The sequence below is a fragment of the Mirounga angustirostris genome, unplaced genomic scaffold (assembly GCF_029215605.1).
Source record: "Mirounga angustirostris isolate CCGP_5_RB_7025 unplaced genomic scaffold, mMirAng1.0.hap1 SCAF_11, whole genome shotgun sequence".
Classification (NCBI taxonomy): Eukaryota; Metazoa; Chordata; class Mammalia; order Carnivora; family Phocidae; genus Mirounga; species Mirounga angustirostris.
This window is the reverse complement of record NW_026991719.1, coordinates 97,857,659-97,878,496: the sequence shown is the minus strand read 5'-3', so window position 1 is coordinate 97,878,496 and position 20,838 is coordinate 97,857,659. Positions and strand designations below refer to the sequence as shown.

At 48.4% G+C, this 20,838-nt stretch overlaps 1 protein-coding gene across 2 annotated transcripts; it reads right to left on the bottom strand.

The window, feature by feature from the left end:
- Window positions 1-31: 31 nt before the first annotated feature.
- On the bottom strand, window positions 32-17,119 carry ATP1B4 (ATPase Na+/K+ transporting family member beta 4). Of its 2 annotated transcripts, none has more exons than XM_045881923.3 (8): window positions 16,892-17,119; window positions 12,693-12,966; window positions 8,228-8,356; window positions 7,863-7,967; window positions 4,676-4,872; window positions 3,951-4,007; window positions 1,751-1,846; window positions 32-1,008 (listed from the first exon to the last, which is right to left on the bottom strand). In XM_045881923.3, exons 1-8 carry the CDS (start codon window positions 16,952-16,954, stop codon window positions 847-849), a joined length of 1,083 nt encoding a protein of 360 aa, XP_045737879.1. In that variant the 5' UTR covers window positions 16,955-17,119; the 3' UTR covers window positions 32-846. The 2 variants fall into 2 exon arrangements, with proteins under 2 accessions (XP_045737879.1, XP_045737881.1); XM_045881925.3 differs by having other exon boundaries at window positions 12,705-12,966.
- Between the last annotated feature and the right edge of the window lie 3,719 nt (window positions 17,120-20,838).

Below are 20,838 nucleotides of genomic sequence, written 5' to 3'. Positions count from 1 at the left end.
CCCAAGAATAATTAGCTGGTGGAGATCTTCCTTGTTTTCTCCTTTGCCTGAAGCTGAGACAAACCCGTGTGTAGGAATGTTTGCCTTTGGATGATCACACCACAGAGCAAGGAATCAAATGCCAATCACATCCACATGGTAAGTATTCTCCCCAGTTGCTATGGACCCCACCTCCCCAAAAAAGTCATAGGAAAGGTGTTCATTTCTATTCCAGAACGATATCCAGTTAGCACTGCTTTCTGTCCCAGCTGAAGATAACCTAGTCGTCAAATCAGTATTATTTAGTTGCCCTTTTGAGGCAGCCAGTTCCTCAAGCACCCTTGGATATAGAGTTCTCTAGGTATGGTAGCCCTAGGTGTATTCTGAGTCGGTCTGATTGGTGATTCCCAGGGAAGGAACTTGTCAGGCAGGTTAAGAAAAAAAAAAATTTTTTTTTTTTTAAAGGTTATCAGCCTGGTTGGGAGGAATCTCACCTCTAAAAACAACACAATTTTACAAAACACGATGAATTTAAAATCATCATAGATATTCTCCTTCATGACTCTTGTGAATTTTATCAGATACTATGTTTACACTGTGGTGAGACTTCTAGCAGCAAGAATGGGTTTTAGTTTTAAGTAGGGGGAAAGGAAATTAACATCATCTATTTGTCATCAGGAGAGACTACCTTTAAAAAATCAATCCCACAATGTCATTTTATACATATGTCAAAGGCAAGGAAAGATGATCTGCTGTCTTAGGTGTCCATCTGGCTGTGTCCTGAGCGAAGAAAAGGAATTCAGGTACTACCAGGGGGTACATGAAATAAAACAGAAACAGAACTAGTGGGAGCGCCCCGCAAAGTTCTTAGGTTTCTATGTTCAGAGTAAAGATCACCCTACCCACAAAACGATCATTGATGACATCATTTATGATGCCCTTGCCCTTCAGCTGGCACTGGACGGGCACCGCTTGGTTCTTCACCACATCTGTAAAGTGCATTGCCACCAGCGGGGAGGTGTAGTTAACCTGTAGGCGGAAGAACATGAATCCTAAGTGCGAGGAGCGGAGGGCGTGGCGGTGGGTAACAGGATGCAAGGGAGCAGATATTCAGTGCAGGATGGGATAACCCTCACACAGGGAACTGAGCAAATCCCATGATGCCAAGTCACGAATGGCTAAAGCAACTGACATGCTCTCTGCCCTGGGATGGTGGGGAAATGGCACTCTTCTTGCATAAGCCACTGTCAGATGTCTGACCCTCCTCTGGGGAAAACCAGTTCTAACTCTGTGTGATAGGATATTCTGGCTATCAGACCACGAATGAAACCAGAACTAGTATCTTTCCAATGTCTCTGGGAAAGGTGAAGCCTCGCCCTATGACCCACCACCGCCGCCCCAAGGCTTCACCTGGGAGAAGCAGGCAGGTGTGATTATTTGGGTATCGTGGAGTGCAATGACAGTGATCTGTCTGCTCCTGGCTCTGCCACTAATTAGCTATATGTGTTGGGCAAGTCGCTTTCTCTCTCTGAACTCGAATTTCTCCATCTGTAATCTGAAGGAGTTAGACCAGACCAGAGCTGAAATACCTTCAGATACGGAAAGGAGTGGTTGTACTAGGAATTGGTAGAGGGAGCTCCTGGTCTTGGCCAGCCACTGTTCACCCCACTGTTACTACATGCTGCTCCCTAATTCTCAGAAATTCCGAACAGGCCTGCCTCTGTCTCTGAGCCCTTTCTGACAGCAAAGACTGAAAAGGATACAGGCTTACGTGAGTCAGTTTGCCATAGTAAGGGTAGTAGCGAAGGTCAAAAGAAGCCGACTCTGGGTAGTAATTGATGGATCGGATGTCATTTTCATCGCCTCTCTGGAAGTAAAAGCAGGTGTATGTGGGATGCCGGGTCCCCTGGTGGGTTGAAGCCTGAGCTCAAGGGGCCTGTGCCCCAGGTGAAATCACAATGTGACCCATAACCAACTGTCCCAGGAAGACCCATGAAAGCAGAATGGGGCATAGCTTACCTATCCCCAGAGCATTTCCAGGGAGAGACTGCCTCGGTTTTCAGTTGAAAGAATATTGAATGGGAGGCCTGGACTGAGGAGGCTGAATGTGCTCGATATAGTTCTGTACTGGCTCCTAGGGGACCCAGACAGAAGGGCTCCAGAAGGCTGGCAGTAGCTGGTGCTGCTCTAGCAAGAGGGCCTACCATGCCAGCCCCTCTCCAAAAAAAAAAAAAAAAAAAAAAAATCATCCTGGGCCTGGCACCCAGTCTTGGACGTTGAGGCAGGTAGATGTTAGAACATATTGAGTAAATCCCACGCCACGACAACTTGCACACCGTGGGCTCAGTTCTGTTGGAAGGTAGACCAGGTGCACAGGGGTCTGCTGCCTAGGGACACAGCCTATAGTCTGGCCCACCGAAACTCATGTGTCTGACCACCTTCTCCGTAGTGCTTAATTGCAGGAGGTGAACTCAGGAGGATAAGCAAGAGGGAACCAGCACTGCAAAGATGAAATAAATAAGTGTACCCTCATCATATCATGTCAGGTAGGGGACTGACCATTCTGCCTATGCATTGGCTTGCCCTATATAGCAGAGGTCTGGGGGCTAACAAGGGACAGACAGTGCTCACTACTAGCGGATCACTCACTGGGGTCATGGGATTGCTTCTGTCAATATAGTGTAATCGTTCAGAGTATACTCTTATTCTAGTGATGACCTTGTCCTGCTTGATTTCCACAAGTGGGTGTGGATTTTGACCAACTGATTATTATGGAATGTATGACGACTCTGACTATTTCTTGTTTTCTTTTTAAAGGACGGTTCTTAGCAAGGTTCTGTGTAAACGGAAAAACGAATGGCTTCCACTAGGGAACTATAAGCAGGGCTCAAGCCAATTAGTATGCTAGTTTAAGACTGAGTCGGTCTTTATGATTTACTTACATTTTCTTCTAGAAAGCAACGCAGTTCACGTCTGTGAATAGCCTGTGGAATCAGTGCCACTAGTTTGTCTTCACGTCTGGAGTGTGTGTATATTTACGCACACTCATGTCCGGGTGGACAGAATGGATGTCCTTCCTACCTTGTTCACGGGGCAAACCACGGCCTGACCTTTCAACCCTCATCTTCCGTGTCCCCGCTGCACCTTTCACAGCAGCTGTAATACGTGGTTGCCCCGATTTCAGAGACCGAGTCATAGCTATCTCAGCACCCCTAACACCTAGCAAAGTACCTGGCGTAGCCTAAGGGATCAATAAATGCTGCCTCTTTCTGCTTTCTGACCCACCACCCTCAAGGCTGGAGGTCTGAGGACAGTAGCGAGGCAGCCGTCCAGGGCTGGGGGTGCAGTGCATGTTAGGAAACCGGAGGGAACTACTGCTTCCGGTTTGAGAAGCAAACCCAAGATCTAGGGCTTCTTCCTACAAAGGAGCTAATTGGCGCAGATGAGATAGAAGTTAATGGTCCCTCGGAGGACAGTTAATTAGCATATTAATGGAGTTCTGTTTATACTTCCCTGGTAGTCCTTTGTTACTGTAACACGGAGTGCCACTGGTCATTGGTGCAAAAAGGGAAATTCTGGTTTAAAAGCAGGGACTAATGACTCTAATGAAAGCTGGTTGTTTAGTTCAAAGAAACAAGTAATTAGAGCTAAAAGCAAAAGTATAAACAGAATCCCAGTTAATGCCATGGCCCGTTGTCGGTCCCTGCTGTGGCCCTTAGCAGGTTCATTCTTTGGCGTTCACAGGTATAAACCAGCGAGGACACACACAGTCGCACGACACACACAGACGTGAATTGAATGCTTTCTGGCAAGAGGGAGGCCAGAAGGTACTAGAGGGAGGCGTAGTTATGACATACTAACCTTTCCCTAACCCATAGCCCGGCATCCATGGTGAAACCCTTGGAAGGGATGAACCATCTTTTTACATAAAACAGATGGGCTAGCAATACTTACTCAAAAAGGCACTTTACCTGAACTTTGCAGGACACCTTCACAGGATCCCCAAGCTCAGGACGAAAGCCTACAATCTATCAAAAGAAAACCAGCATTGTTGTTGTTGTTGTTGTTGAACATCAAAACACAAAACGGATTGGACAGTAAAAATGGGGCTTTTCTAAACCCCCCCTTAAGCCACCCCTTCCGTAGGCATAAACTTAACCTATTTCGCCCTCTCAGGAATGTTACAAAAAGCAAAAAATGCAAAAATATCTCCAGAGCTGTGCAGCTCAGCTTACTCCTTGTTGTATTTGTGCCTGATGTTTGTACAATGGTAAAGGCAGCAAGAGAACCCCGAAGCTGTAAAGAACTTTCTGGTTTTAAGAGGGATGTGCCTGGTAGGGCTCTACCACACCTAAGGCATGGCAGGAGAGGAGGAAAATGTGTCTCTTGTAATAGAAGACTTGCCCCTCCCATCATGTCAGTCCCCTGTTCCAAACAGCTCAGGACCTCGTTACTGACAGAGGGCATCAGAGGGCAGGTTAGGGGCGGGAGAGGAGGGTGGAAATAGGAAGTATTCAGGGAGAAAAAGGGATTATTGCTTGACAGGTTTGTCCGGTTGTTGGAATTACTGATGCTGTCAGTAAGAGTGGCCAGACTTGCAGGGTGTGAATACAGAGCCCAAGAGAAACGGAGGGGCCAGAGCCTTCCCACCCAGCTCCTCCACTTAGTATCACCGGAGTATCAAGGGCCAGTATACCCGGTTCATCTTTAGAAGGATGCACGGCTGTCCAGTAGAGTAGCCAAAAGTAGGGTCCTCCAAGCCCGAGCAGTTCTTCAGGAAGGAGCGCTTAAATTGGCAGGCCTTCTTGTCTTCATCCTCATCGCCATCTTGGATGAAGTACTGCCCCGGGGGACAATCTACATTCATCTCCTCTTGAAGACTGTCATTGTAACCTAAAGTGTGGGGGGGGGCAGCAGGGGGGAGGTGGGCCTGTTAGACAGGTGCTGCAGGGGAGGGCCACGTTTTCAGTAGTCCTCCTCCCTAGTTTCCTTTCTGCAGCATTCTGGTGCTCCTCTGAGAGCCCACTCAGCCTGGCCTAGGCTCTGTGACCTGGCGTCGGTGGCCAAGGCCCCCCATCAGCCTCTCTCCCGGAAGCCTTTCAGGCTCATCCCCTGGGCCCACTTCGATTGTTTCTCCTTCCCTCCAAACTTTGGAATAGCTATCTCTGGGTCATGTGTTGGTCACCGTATAACGTCCATTTTCCATTATTTTTTTTCAGCGATGGCAAACTGTAAACTGGGGAGGGCTGCCCCTTCTACTTCTGGAAGAGGAAGAGGCACATAGTAGATTCTGGAAGAGGGACTGAATCATGTCACCGCCTGGCTTATATAAGGAAGCAAACCTCTTGGGCTAAATCTTTTTAAGTTCAGTCTAGGAAACATCTCCCTTGGAGGTCCATGAGAGACACCAGACACAAGAAAATGAGAAGTGTGTGTTGTGGGACAGGAGGGAGGAAGAGGAGAAAGAGGGAGGAAGAGGAGATAAACCAGCTTCTCATCCTTTACAGACCGAAGTTAGCACCACAAAAGAGAAGCTTAGGTTGAAAGACAGAAACCAACGACAAGCTGTAGGGTCTCCCCCGAGAACGTGAGAGGGTGAGATCTTGTCTACTGAGAACCTAGGCACTCAGGGTTCATGTCCATTTACATCGGATGGAAAGGAGCATGTGTCCAAGGTATACATATCACGGAGAGAGAGCTGAAAAGGGGCTGTCTGTGAGCTCACTCTTTGGACTACCAGATGCCACTGAACTGGGCTTTGGAAATGACTGCATTATTTCCAATTTGGTTTTAAATGACGGAGTCCAGTTAGTCCTGTTAGGTCCAGCCCCCATGCACTCATGTTCCCAGTAGCTTAGTTTTTCAGAGGAGTCTGTGCACCTATAATCTACCGGGGGTAAAACTCCAGATGTACTGCTGGGTTGTCATCTAGACAGGTTGTGACTTGGGTTTAATATTATTAAGGAGCAACTGGGAATTTTAAATCTATTCCAATTACGGTTAAGCCTTTATTTTTCCTTTGACAAAGCTACATTGGACTCAAGTTTTCGTTTTAATCTTTTTTTTTTTTAGAACAAGAACTATGTTCAAATAATAAGTTTCTAAATAGAAGCTCTAATCACGTGCTCATTGTTTCTCTTGAGGTAGTTCCATTAAAAATAATGTGACATGGGCATGACCCTTATTGCAAAATCCCAGTCCTCGTGGGAATGAAATTGATACTCTGGGATGTCTATTTCAGAGATGTGTTCCTTTTAAATAGGGCATGTTATCTACCCTTAGGAACTAAAAACCCAATACTTTCCCTAATGTTCTCCATCTCTGTCGTCAGGTCAGAATTGGTATTTCTCTATCTACTAGCTTCTTGGAGGGATTTCCTCAGCAGAGATTCTGACAACACACTTGGAATAGCTCACAGACAGTTTGAAAGAAAAGACGAGACTGTGCTGGCTCTGATGCCCAAAACGTTTTTGTTTTTGTTTTTGAGCTCAAAAAACTACATGGATTCAGAAGGGACCCAGTCCCCCTCATTTTACAGATGAGGAATCTGAAACTCAGACTTCCCCAAAATGACACTGAGCATGACTGTTACAAAGCTGAGTTTCTAAGTCCCGGTCATATGGCAGCAACAAAGAATTACAAAAAGCAGTATTTCTCAAGCCTTAAAGTTTATAGAGATCACCTGTGGATTTTGTTCAAGTGCCGATCCTGATTCAACAGGTCTGGGGTGGGGCCTGAGAGCCTGCCCTTCTAACAAACTCCCAGGGGATGCTGATGCTGCGGGTCCTGGACCACACTCCAGTAGCGAAGGTGTCACAACCATGGATGTGGTTTTAAACACTGGTTCGGCTGCTGGGAGACTTTTATCACGTTCCCCTTTCTGAGCCTCAGTTGCCCATTTGTAGAATGGAGATGGTAGATTCTTTATGTAGCCCCAATGCGGGGCTTGAACTCACAACCCTAAGATCGAAACCTGAGCTGAGATCAGGAGTTGGACACTTAACCGACGACTGAGCCACCCAGGCACCCTGACGGTAGCTTCTATGCAGGGTTAAAGTTAAATGACAAAATTTATGCATTTACATAACCCTTCCCATCACATAAGAGATTGTTTTTCTCTTTCAGTGCACATTCTACTGCTCCCTATCCCTCCATTTCAGCCAGGCAGGGACAACCAAAGCAATGAAACTGGCTTTTTTCCACAACTAATTTATGCAGCCCACTGGGGCTTAGAGCCTGCGTGCTCTGTGTCGGACCTTAACCAAACTGCTACCTCAGCTTTCAGTCCATGGAAGGGCTTCTCAAAAAGCCACTCGGTCCCTGAAAGTGTATCTGATGACACTATAGAGATAGGCATCTTGCAAACATTTCCTATCAAAATGTTAGAGTGACTGTCACCCAGAGATTCTTTCTCTAACTCCCTGCCAGGATGCTATTAAATCAAGACCCTTGCTCTCTTCCTTCAAGATGGCCCATCTCCAAGAAAGGAATTCTCTTACCTTGAGAAAGTATAGGAGGCAGGAATCTTCCCATTCTGGAGAACACTCTTCTTTTCTCACCACTACCCACCCCCTGGAATGATCTTTTATAAATGGTCATTATTGAGCGATCTGGATGTTTAAGAAAACAAATTCTCTGCCCCCAGTGAACTTAGCATCTTGCTGGAGCCTTGGCTTATATGCTTTCAAGACAACATACAATCACAAACTAGAACAGTCCTGATTGTATATACAGGTGCTGAGGGGGTTGCAAGGTAAGGAAAGACCAGGATGGGCTGGGGTTAGTAAGGGTGGGATTTCTGGTGAATTGTGAATTTCGAATCCCCCACCCCCAACCCATCACCTTTCCACAGAGATTTCCCCCATTCAAAGGCACTTACTTACCCTGGAGAAAGCCATTTAGGCTAATGACATAATGCTGCCAAGTGTCAGGTTCAGAAACGTTGAAGTTGAAGTTAAGGCTATGGGCGAAGGGTCTAATCATAACTCCTGGCAACGAAAACAGGTCTTGGATATATTAACCCGTTCTTGGGATAATTTTTTTGTATTGATTCCCATGAAACCATTACCCCCCAGGCAATCAAAACAAAAAGGACCATAATTTGCCAAGTGCCATTTTACTTTTACTCTTAATAATTGAATCCCTAAGTCATTACCAGGAAGAGCCAAAGTTAATTGAGGCTGAACATGCTGTCCAAGCAGATTTCTGTCCAGCGACTGCTGACAGCACGGGGCATCTGGGCACTCACCAGGAGGCTTCACCCTCTCAGTGAAGGTCGGCATGTAGGGACTGATGGTCAGAAATAGCGTGTACATGCAGAGGGTGATGACAGCGGCCAGGGAGGCATAGAAGAAGAAGTAAATGACTAAGATCAGGCCTGCAGAAGGATCAGAGATGAGAGTGGTCAGTGCTTGCCAACTAGCCCTCCTGCCTCCTCGCTTGAACTCATGAGCTAGAACCAACCCCAACATGGGAGATGGCTTTTATTTATTTATTTATTTATCCATATTCCCCAGATTCAGTATGTCCTTGCTTATTCAGATTTCACCAATTTGGAATTCGTGAGAACTGTGCCGGAGGTCTGATTGCAGTGTACCTTTACAGCATCTCCGATGGAAGGGCTTGTTGAGCAGATGATGGCCATGAGCAAGATTACAGGGGAGTGGAGTTGAGAGTACTGCAGAGGGCAAATTGCTTGGGAGCCCTCATTAAAGCAGGTGCCCTGAAAAGTCCTAGCGGCTTGGCTCCAGTGATTATATGTATTTGCAAGAGATGAAAACAGCATTTCTTTTCACATAGCCTATAATTCAAACTTTTGATTAATTTCCGCTGGACTTGCCTCTACTCTAATCAAGGCAAAGTGAGGCCTCACCCTACTTATTTCAAATCTTATTCATCTTTAGCAAAAGTTTAAGTGGCTCTGCTTTTCCAAAAGAACACGCGACGGGGAAGGAAGGAGGAAGAAACTGTACTTAATTATCGACACTTGCTCTACCTGTGAGCTTGGGCAAGTTCCAGAACCTCTCTGTGCCCCCAAGTCCTCACAGGTAAAATGGGAACAAGCTTAGCACTTCACGTCATATACTGATCTACATCCCTAACAATATCTGAAATTCCGCTTCTCCTCGCGTCCTTTCCTGACCTTACCATTTCCTCGCTGTTTCATCTTGGACATACTGCTCGCCTCTCTGGGCCTCAATTTCCTCATCTGTACAATGAGGACTATAATAGGACTTCCTTCTTGGTGTGGGACGATGCATATAAATAGCATAGCACAGAGCCTGGCAGATACCAAGTGCTCTTTACACGGCAGGTCCTCACCATTGTTATTATTCATGTGCTTATTGCTGTAGGACCCAAAGAAGCACGGTTGTCTGAATGCCTCCTCCGCAGGCTGTTTTGGGATTAGGTTTGCCCCAGGATGAGGCAGCACCGAGTGAGGTGAATGAGCCCGAGATGGCTGCTGAGAAGCTCTTTTCAAGTCTTCCTTGGGGCCCTCTCCGGCAACAATATCTGGCTTCGCTCACAGCAATGACATGATGTCGGAACAGACAGATTTGAACTGAATCACGAACCAGAAACCGGAGCAAACCACATAACTCTGCTGTACCCAAAACTGAATCCAAATATTAATTTTTAAATTGAACCATGAACCAAATAAAATTAACCAGAAGGGGGGGGAGGGAGGAGCGGAGGAAGGGAGAAAAAAGATCCTCAGGCATCCAACTGGAAATGGAACCTTGATGTTTCATAAGGTGAACTGAGGCAGAACTGGGGCAGGAACACATCGATTCCGCTGGAATCCCTGGAGAAGAAACAGCAGCGCCCGTGCGCCTGTGGTACTTGGCTCCTGCCCACTGGCTGCCCTGATGGGATGTGCCCTGTGCCTCCGACCCCCTTCCTCAACCCCGGTCCCCAGTCCTGGGAAGGGGTCAATGACTGGAGCCATCCTGGGGGACTAGAAGACTCAGTCTCATGGATGAAAGGAAAGCAATGGGATACAGGTACATTGCCTTGGAGATGTCTTCTGCCTTGCGTAGGATGTATGGCTAGGAAGTGTAGAGGGGAGAATGGCACTAGTGGTGAGTCCCCTGAGCCTTACCCCTGAGCTATGCCCTGAAGTCTGTGATGGGCTAACACAGCTTCCCACCCCCCCATCCCCACCAAGGAAGACCAAGCACCGTACCCATCGGAACCCACTGCACCCTCCAACTTTTTCTGCCCTGGATGTCCAGGTTTTACTTGGGCTACTCCTTTAGGTAATCCAGGAGTCTCTTCTGAATGCCTTACCTAAGCCTGGGCCCCATGATCTAGATTCTTCATTCCTCCCACCAAAACATCCCATCAGGTCCTGAGACCCTATCCATCAGGGCCTTGCTCATCACTACCCTTCATGAAGACAATGTGGTGTTCCAGCAAGAGGATGAGCCCCAGTGTTCATCTGACCTGGGCTTGAATTCCAGTGCTGCAGCTTAATAACTGTGTGACTTTAGATAAGTTACTTACCCTCTCTAAGCCTCAGTTTCTGCATCTGTAAAATGGGGATAATAATATTACTACCTCATATGGTTCTTGTCAGTATCCAATAAAATAACAGATAGTTCCTAAAAATAGAAGTTGCCCAGCTACCAAAGGAAAAACCCGGAATAGTATTATCATAGGCTGGGTGAATAATGTTGGTCATGTCGATGTGCAGGCTGGGATAGGGTTAGTAAATGCTCAAGTGGGCACCTAGTTTTCAAGCAAGAGGGCAGCAAAGAGGGCAGCAAAGCATATGCTTGGTGGCCTAGGCATTAACATCACCATGTGCCCCTTGCCCAGGCATAGCCCAACAGCATAAGCCTGAGTTCCTGGACTCTCCTCAGACCTGCCATCCAGAGGCCCGGATATGGCCTACCATGCGGTGTCCCCACTGCCATGTCTTCCCTGGGCACTTGAAACTTTCTCCCCCATCATTCTCTTTTGGCCTGTGGATTATTCTCCCCAGGGGCCACATGGATCAGCTCATCTGGTGAAATTCCAATGGCTGGCTGTTTAGGGGTTAAAGTACAGCTCCCTCTCCCAGAATCACACTTGCATTTCACAAGGCCTATTTTCCCAGTCTTCTTTAGGCAAGGGAGAAACAGCTGTGCCCCCTTAGGAGCCCCAGTGAGTGTCCGGCATTTGTCTGCAGCTTCCAGAATGTTGGAATGTTCCTTGAATGGTACATTTGTTCCAGTTGAGAGTTTGAGGGATTGGCAGGGGTGGGGCTGGGAACTGAGGAGGGGTGAAGGGAGGTGGGCGTTGCTCAGAGCCCCACACCTGCTATTCCTAATTCCAGGAAGGAGGGCTGGCCGTCTCACCCTGACGGAGCTGAATTAGAAACATAAACTAGGTGGGGAGAGAATTCTCAGCCAAAGGGGCCTTTAGAAGGCATGACCGTCAACTTCAGCAACCTAGACCCTGGGCCCTGGGGGACTCTGATTTCATCCGCAGAGTCATCTATTTTGTTTTTCTCCTGGGTTAACTGAGTGCCAAGCCAGCGGCTACTCTTTTTCTGAGCTGTGCAGAGAGTGTGGCAAGTGTGAATTTTACCACAGGCTCAATCTCCCGAGGAGAAGGCACAGCATGAATAGTTCAAGAGGTGAGTAGGACCCTGGGAAAGGGGTGCTGGAGAGGTCGTGAAGTCAAGGCCGTGGCTAAGGAATGCCATTCTGCCACTGATTGAGCACGACGGGGGCTCGGCCGTAATCGCCAGAAATGACCCCTTTAAACCGAATTTCTCTGTGTACACCGTGGGAGCCTAAAGCACCCACAAGCCGGGGCCAAGGGCAGGCCTCCTGGCTTTCCTTTTCGGACATTACTGGGTGAAACGATGAGATTTTATAAATCCGCGGTCAAGTTAGCAGGGACTGGGGTCTCATATCCTAGCAACAGTCTACTGCATAGTACAATTGACCCTTGAACAGCGCGGGGCTTAGGGGTGCCAACCCCCGTGCGGCTGAAAATCTGTGTCTACGTCTTGACTCCCCCAAACGTAACTCCTAATAGCCCACTGTTGACCAGAAGCCAGGAAGAGTCAATTCACACGTATTTGGTACATTACATGTAGGATATGCTGTCTGCTTACGATAAAGTAAGCTACAGAAAAGGCAATCTTGTGGAAGAGAAAATACATTTACAGCACTACGCTGTATTTATGGGGGAAAACACAGCCCCCGTGTGGGGCAGTGTGCCGTTCAAACCTGTGTTGTTCAAGGGTCAGCTGTGCTTTCAAGTTTACAGCTGGAGCATCTGACGGGAGCCTCAGGCTGATCCTGTGGGAGAAACATGGTAGGGGTTGTTTCCCTCATTTGGCAGGTGAGGAAGAATGAGGCTCAGAGAGGGTAAAGGATGAGCCCAAGGTCACACAGATAGAAAGTGATGGGGCCGGGACTTCAACAACAACAACAACAAATCTGTGCTTTCTCAACTCATTCTTACTGTCTCTCTGCATCGCAAATGAAGTTGAGCCCAGCGGCTTTCAGCTCCACAATCTAGTGTGTTTACATACTTGGAGTTTCTTCCGATGGGATCTGCCCACAGTCCAGGCATTTCCCTAGGCATCCAGCCCTTCACACGAAATCTAAGAGAAGTTTGCAGACAAGCCCATCCAACGTATGGTAAAGGAGTCCTGGACACCAAGCCAAAAGCAAAGGACACCCGACTGGGGCATTGGGACAACTGGGACTTACTCCAACTCTGACCTGTTCGGGCCAGAGACATCCTTTTCTCCGGATCCCACAGGTATTCGCTCACGATCTGCCATCTCTGCCACCAAGCATTGCCTGCTGGCTGACCTTGACCCTTTTCCTCCTCCTTTTCCTTCTCTTCTATCTCCTCCTCTTCCTCCTCCTCCTCTTCCTCCTCCTCCTCCTCCAAATCGGGTACCACCATCACCCGAGCCTCTTCTTCAGCTTCTTCCTCTTCATCTGCTAAGTAGTTCTGGTTCACTTCATCCTGATCATCCTGGAATGGTGACAAAACACAGTCCCCTTTTTGAAAAAATTCCCCAGGGCACATCCCACCAGCCAAAAGGAATGGAAAACGACTCAATATTCAGAGACGCTTCCCCCTCGTTACAAGAGGCACATGTTCTCTCTCTCTCTCTCTGCTCTTTTGGAGGAAATATCCTTTCTTTGACCCATTTTGACCCAATATTCTTTCCACAGAGGTGTAAGTTTTATTCTCAGCTGCAGGCCCTTGGGCTCTTCCCCCCAGGACTCTGCTTATGTCACTCCTCCGTCCTGGGGCCTTGGCCTCGCTTTGTCTGGCCTGTTAGGGCAGAGCTGAGCTCAACACCGGAGAACAGACTCATTTTAGACACTTGAGTCCACCATGGCAAATTCTAAGTCCAAGCCAGCTTTACCGTCGGTCCTGTAGCTGGCAGGTGCTCAACCTGACCATCCACGTTGTATCTGAAAGTAGCCTGGGACAGACAGCAGGAGGAGAGGCCAGGGGCTGGACCCCTCCTCAAAACTTAGACTCCCTCCCTAGCAAAAACAAAACACAGGGGTCTGTTTGCTGCTTCTCTGACTGTTGCCTGGGCTGGCACCTCCGCCGGTCGAACAGACTCCCGAAGGTCTGGAACCTCAACTGATATTTCCTTAGTCTCCCCCCATCCCCCACCCCCACCCCATACCCTAGGCAAAAATCTGGGCACGTAGTGAGTGCTCAGCACATATCTGTTGATTGACTGATTGCAGTCATTGAGATCTGAAACTATAATCTTCTCTGAGTGGTTCTAAGGAAATTAAACAAAAAAAGAGAAACCCAGACTTCACCAACGGTATTTCAAATGCCTCCCAGCCATAGGCAGGAGAGTTGGATCTTTGCTCTTTGGGGGTCTGCCAAGGCTCACTGCAGCAGCAGAAAATGAGGCCACCCTCCCTTCTCTCTGCTGTCCAAATCTGAAGGGTGGCGGGGCCTGTGCACCTGTTGGGGTTGGATGTGTCAAATGATAGAGGCCAGGGGCTCCATGCTGCCCCCTCCCTGCCTGATTCCTCAAAGGCCGTTTAGAGGACACTCAGCTAAAAATGCTGCCATTGGGGGGGGGGGGGGCTCAGAAAATTGGATTGTTCAGAATCAGTAAAAGGGACAGAGAATGACAAGGCTCTGCTCTCAGTGTTCAGTCTGGCCAGCGCTGTCTAGCTCTGGATCGTAAGCACTTCTGAATGGCTCTCGAGTTTGTTCCGATGTACAGCTTTCTATCACACACCATACTAGAACTGACTGGGACCCTGAAGATTCCCTTGTCCCTCGGAGGCCCAGAGAGGGAGCAGGACATAGCTGTAGCCACACAGCGAATTTGTGATCGAGTTGACAGAACCTGTGTCTCTTGTTACCCGGGACAGTGACGTGTCTCCCCTCGCACACTGAGCGCAAGCGCCCAGACGCTGTTAACAGAATGATGGAGCCACCATAGGTGTGTCGGGTTCTGCTCCCAAGAGATCGTAGGTGCTCATAATCAAGGATTTCTGGCTCTGACGTGGACTCACGGTACAAGACTCAGAAAAGCCCCCATCACTCAGCGTTGAATGGACTAATAAATGTTCTTAAATCTCTTTACCTTGTGTGCGAACACACGGACGCATTTGACCTCCCCAACTACATTCTGAGCACCCAAGGGGCAGAGTGGATATTTTCCAACTCCTTGATGGCCCTGCCCCCGTGTGGGGCCCACAGCTCGGGAGCCAGTGGGGACCGAACGAGCGCCAGTGGTAACTGCCCCGCTGAAAACCTGAGCCTGGACTCTGGGGAAATTGCTCTCACAGAGCTTGTCGTCCTAAACCCCAGCAGCCTTGTGGACTGTGGTGTGTAGTCCTCATGGCCCCCCAAGAATCTACCGCACCTGGGAATCTCCGAGAATTTGAGGTGGAATGGTTCACTGCGAAAGGATTTATAGTCCCCTCTATGTTTTCTGAACAACTTTTCTCTCCCTCTTGCCCGGGGGGGCCTGCCCTCCACCTCTGCTCCACAGAGGAGGCAGCTGGCCTGGGCCTCAGCCTGATCTTATTTGTAGATATGAGCTTTCATGATAATCCCATTAAAGATGGCTTGTCATTTAAAGCTTTACCCTCCCGGGAAGAATTAACCTTCTCCGAGCTAATTTCCCCACGGCTCTCACACTGCCTGAGTTTCAGGAATCTCAAATGTCTTTTTTGCTCTCCTCTGCTTCCCGGGACAGGAGAACCTCACATTGTGCAAGGGAGGCACTTTTGTGCAACTAACTATTTAACAGAATCCTGTAGGGAATCCTTTGGTGATGAGAGGCAGTGCCCTCCTGTGATAGTGTGTTTGAATGTGCTGGAATATAGTAGTGGGTGTGTGCCGGGGCCATCATGTTGCCCTAAAAGGGAAGAGTCTGAAGGGCAGAGGGTGGCTCCATTTTGAGCACTCTAAATATATAAACATATAAACAAACAGTGTGACCCAAAGGATAAATTTGTGCCCTGCATTGAGTAACACCATGTAAACGTTTGAATGGTTGGTTGATTTTAAAGAGAAATTAGCATATGATTAACCACTGCATTAAATAGTTTCTTTTTAAATTTGATCAAGTATTCCCTCTAAAGGGCAAGATCCCCCGATGCCTTTAAAATCAAGCATTTCCTATAAAGAGCAAGCTCCTCTGATGCACTTGCCAAATAACTGAACCTATGCACAACCCTTTAGCAACATTACGGAGAAAAGAAGCCAAGGAAGGAAGAGTTCTAGGTGCCCTACAGGCTGTGAGTGCGCCAAAAGCTGGGAGGGACTCTTGAAATGCCCAAAGAAAGATTCTACACGGTGTGGCCGAGAAGGGAAGCCCTCTGTAGGTTGACATGGACTTGGAAGGATTCGTGTTTTCCTCTGCAGGCTGTTGACAGTCTTTACTTAACTCCCTGGTTATATAAGGGGCCATTTCCAAAGAAAAGTGGATTAAGCTTTGTTTCCTCCTGGGGCTCAGATCACAGCCCTCTCTGGGGGAGATTTCAGACTCCCCCCCCCCAAAAAAAAGTACTGCGTGTGGCATATATTAACGATTTCTAGCAAGGAACATGCAAAGAAACCGTGGGTTCAAAGAAATCTGTGATGCACCCTGGATGAAGATAAATGGCGACAGCAGAGAAGCGCGTGCTGAGAGTGTGTGTGTGTATGTGTGTGTGCTGGGCGGGGTGGGGTGGGGTGGGGTGGCAGGCAGGCTGGCAACGGATGGGGGAGGATCAGAGGGCTACGGAGTTGCCTACTGCACGTCTAATAGAAAGAGCCCAAGATTAGAAGTGAGGAAACTTGGCGTTCTCACTAGCTCTCTCACTAACTTGCAAGTCACTCCTGTGCTCTGAGCCCCAGCAGCCTCCTTTACATAATGAGGGGTTCTGGAGAGATGATGTCTAAGATTACGCCCGGCTTCTATCTACGATTCTCTGATTTTTCGCGAGAGTTTGGAATTTCTGCTTTAGAAAAAGAGCAGCTGGGTTCCTCAGGCGCTCCCGCCCCGGGGGACTGAAGACAGCTGGGTGGGCTGTGTCTTTCCCTTCCTCTTCCCCTTCCTCTCTCTCCTGGCTAAAATTTCCTGCTATCGGACCAAAACCTCTACTCCCAGACTCCAAAAGCTCTGTTGGTTTAAATTCTAGACTCCCCCCCCCCCAATTTTAGAAGGCCCCTATTCTTTGGCATCTTCCCCTCCCCTTGTCTTTTGTTCCCCAGGAAGAGGGGCTTCCTCCTTTAATGCAGCAATTTGGGGCACAGTGGGGTGCCAGGAGTCACCGCTGGATCTTGAAATTATAGGCTTCCTTACACCTCGCTGTTCCTGCCCATGCTGAGGAGAAGCGGCCATAAGCCAAGATCTACGCAACCCCCAGCCCACCCCCCTCAAAAGGGCGGGCAAAATATTCTGCTCCCCGGGACTCACAAGTCTGTAGCGATAAGCATAAGGAGAGGCCGGAGCCCTTCTGGACCGGAGCTGCCTTCTCATGGCTGTTCCGTGGGCACAGACGGGGCAGAGGCAGGCCAGGGGGTGAGAGTTCTGGAGCTTCTGCTGGTACAGGAGACACTGGTTGCTGGGGACACTTGGCGCCTAGTAAAAGTGAACCCTCCTGGCATGAGCCCTTCCCCAAAATAATCTAACATGCCCCTCTCTCATTGGTTGGCCCATTCCCTGAATCAAAGGAAAGCCCTTATGGAAAAGCAAGCTCATCATCACAGGGAGGGGGGAGATATTCTGGGTCACGAGGATGAGCGACTCACCACCCCCCTCACCTCACGTCTCTACCCGCCCTCTGCCCTTCTCTAGCGCCCGAGGTACTATGGGCCCAATGGAAATCTTCAGTCATGTTCTTCTCAATTGAGAGCTGAGTATCAGTGTGTGCAGGAGGTGGGGCGTGGGTGGGAGTTGGGGGTGAGGGGACATGGCCAAGAATAACTTTCTTTTTTCATAAGACTGATCTCATGCAAAAGGATCTAGGGTGTCAGGAAAGATTCCCTTTGCTCTCCCCACCCGCCCCCCCCAACACACACATCAAGCCACCTACAATATTCCTTATTTGTGTCAACCCATGAGCCCCTTGAAATGTGGATTATGCATTCCGATTTTAGAGGCCAGGCTCCTGCTTTACCCCTCCCCTCCCCAAAGAGGGTCTTGGACATAAAGAAGCCTTTTTCTAGCCCACATGTCAGAATGGCGCCATCAGTCACTGCCCCTCACGCACACACCCCTTGGAATCCTGGCCACATTTCTGTAGTGGTTGAGATCTATATTTATCCCTTAGCATCAGGGCAGGGAACAGGCCAGAACTTTGCAGTGTCAGTTTCCCAGACATATATAACTCCTAAAGCCAATGTGGGATCCAACAAAAGAAAAATTAGTAGAAAGAGCCAAGACATTGTATAGCATTTTTGGTCTGTTCGGTCCACCCCACCAGAGCCTGGGTGGCTAAAAGGCTTGGGTGGAATTTGTGATCCTTCTTTCACAAATCACCCCGTTATACCCAGGTGGCTGAGAATGTTGCAGATAATGAGATTCTGGGCATATACATAACCAAGAAAACCAGCACAATAGCTTAGATAGATTGACTTATTCATAATTCCAAGCCTAGGCTATTCTGATGAAGACAGCTTCAATAGTGGTTAATTTAAAATAAAGACTCCATTTACTAGAACGCTACTAATTAGGACTCTTCCTTAACAGAGTCCCTCCCTGCTCCATACCCTTATTTGATGAGAAAGAGGCCACTGACAAAAAAAGAGAAACTCAGTCCTCTTTTTGGACTTTAATAAAAGCAAAATACATTCCAGGGGTTAACCTGATCTCAGTAGATACTGGGCTCTCTCACACTTTCTCCAGTCAAGCCTTTTGTGTGACTCCTAATGTTAAATATGAGAATCTCAAAGCCCTTTTGTAAGCCTCAGAAACCAGAGGATAGGTTAACTAGTCTTGTCTTCCTAACGCAGAAAAGAGCACAGTCATGTAAGCAAGATTTCAAAAATCAAGAGTTGGGGGGCAGCATTATTCACAATAGGCAAGGTCTGGAAGCAACCTAAGTGTCTGTCAGTGGATGAATGGATAAAGAAAGCGTGATACACACACACACACACACACACACAGAGGACTATCGTTTAGCCATGAGAAAGAAGGAAATCCTGCCATTAGCAACAACATGGATGGACCTTGAGGGCATTATGCCAAGTGAAATAAGTCAGACAACAAAAGGCAAATAGTGTATGCTCCCACTTATATGTGGACTCTAAAAAAGCCACACTCATAGAAACAGAGTAGAATGGTGGTTAGCAGGGGCTGGGGTGGGGGAATTGGGGAGATGTTGGTCAAAGGGTACAAACTTCCACTTATAAGGTGAACAAGTTCTGGGGATCTAACGTACAGCATGGTGACTATCGTTAATAACACTGTATTATTACTTGAAAGTTGCTAAGAGAGTTGATTTTAAGTGTCCTCACCATAAAAAAGAAATGGCACTTAAGTGACGTGATGAAGGTTTTGTCAGCTAACACTATGGTGACCATCATTTTGCAATATATAAGGGAGTCAGACCACCTTGTACACCTAAACGTATACAATATTATATGTCAATACATCTCAATAAAGCTGGGGAAAAAACCCAAGAGGGGGAAGACAGAAGGAGATTTGGAGCAACGTGACCTCAGGTAACAAAATATTCCATTCTCCAGAATCTCCCACGCCCGAGCCTTCTGGGTCACTTGGGGTTTGCCATACACTTAATATATTTGCAATGTATTTTGACTATAGCTCAGGCTGCCTTCTGGAATGCCAGCTCTTGGGTGGGGTAAAAAGAACAAAATCCCATGGGACCTCAAAGACAGAAGTCCGCATGAGTTCACACTCAAAAGACTAGCTACAGGAGAAACCATTCCTGCCACGAGGGCTGGGGGAGCAGTCTGCCGCCCAGTGCAGCAGGCTGGAGCGGGAAGTGGCCAGCAGAGCTGCAAATGAACGGTGGCTACGGAGGCAAGAGAGGCAAGGAGAGGCTTTGACAGCAGATCCAACGGCAAATGACTCCAGTCTCTCAAACTGTATATGCCCAGTCCTTGGACGCAGGTGTTCGCAGCTGCTTCTAGAAGCCTCCTCTCCTGGGGGCCTGCTCTGGTCAAACCACATGGTTGCTGGGTTGCTGATGGGGAACAGAAAGCTATGGACTGGGTCTTCCTGTTCCCAGAGGAAGAAAGAGTTGGTAGCACTCTTCAGAGAATCTTCGCCTCCACCGTGAGATGGGCTAGTTTCTGTCATCTGTTCTTGTGGGTCACTTCCACAATTGCGTGCGTGTGTGTTGGCTGGGGGGAGGGTGGAGTGTGTCCCAGAGCCACCAAAGAGCAGTTGTATAGTGGTGTGCTTTCCTTAAATCTTCAGGGAGTTTCTGGGAGGTCACGTGCAGTGGGGCTTAAGAGTTCTTTGCCATTGCAGTCAGCGAGGGCAGTGCTGGGCACTCTCTAGAACCCCAGACCCTTCCAGCATTAGTGACCTGTGGACTCTGAAGTCATGGGTGCCGAAGCTCCAGGCCAGCCGAGGGCCTGAGGCTGTCCGCGAATACTGCCCGGCATCAGGTGTCATCTTCAAAGTGCATGCAGGAGGGGGAACTTATTTGGGGCTGCAGAGATCAGGGAAGGCTTCCCGGAATAGGTGGGGTTTGGGTTGGACCTTGAAGGGCGGTCCTTCAAGCTGGAACAGCTACTGCCCGACTTTGCTGATGCCAGTATGGTCCCCGGTGCCCGAAGCTCCCCCGCCCGCACAGCTAGCCTCTGAGTAGTGGCCAGTGGGCGTAGCCAGCAGGCTCACTGGCTAAGGCCAGAGGGTTTCCTTGACCTGAATGGTCCAGATAATGGCCCCAGATCCCTACTTCGCTGGGTTCCAGGAAGAACCCTTAGCGCATCACATTCCTGAGCAGAGTTTCCATCTGTCGAGTACAGTTGTACAGTGAGAGATGCTTTCATTTCGAGGGACTGAGGGCTATGGGTTGGTGACTGTATAAGCCTAGACCCCTAGGGGGAAAAAATGAAGGCTTGGGAAATTGTGAGGTCCTTGTGGAGATTCAAGCCTATTTCCAGTGGCTAAAAGGCACTAATGAGCATAATGCAGACAAGAGACGTCGGTTCAAACAAACAACTAATTGGAATTAAGAGAAGAAGTGTGCAGAGGCCCCTAATGAATGGATATGCTAATTGGTCTTCTTTGCTAGCCCCTTGGGCTTTGGCTGTGACATAGACTAGCCTATTAGATGCCTGCTCTCTAATAGCTGCTGAACGCCGGGCCCTTTATCACCATGGTAACATTGATGTCTAGAGTCTAGCTGAGCCCCGGATCTCTTAATTTACTACTCAGGCGGCTAC

Excerpts from the sequence above, each read along its gene's own strand:
- ATP1B4 (XM_045881923.3), bottom strand. The coding sequence starts at position 16,954 with ATGAGAAGGCAGCTCCGGTCCAGAAGGGCTCCGGCCTCTCCTTATGCT. Across the intron at positions 7,968-8,227 it reads TGAGAGGGTGAAGCCTCCTG|GAGTTATGATTAGACCCTTC; the intron begins GTGAGTGCCCAG and ends TTTCGTTGCCAG. Across the intron at positions 4,873-7,862 it reads CCTAAATGGCTTTCTCCAGG|GTTACAATGACAGTCTTCAA; the intron begins GTAAGTAAGTGC and ends CCCACACTTTAG.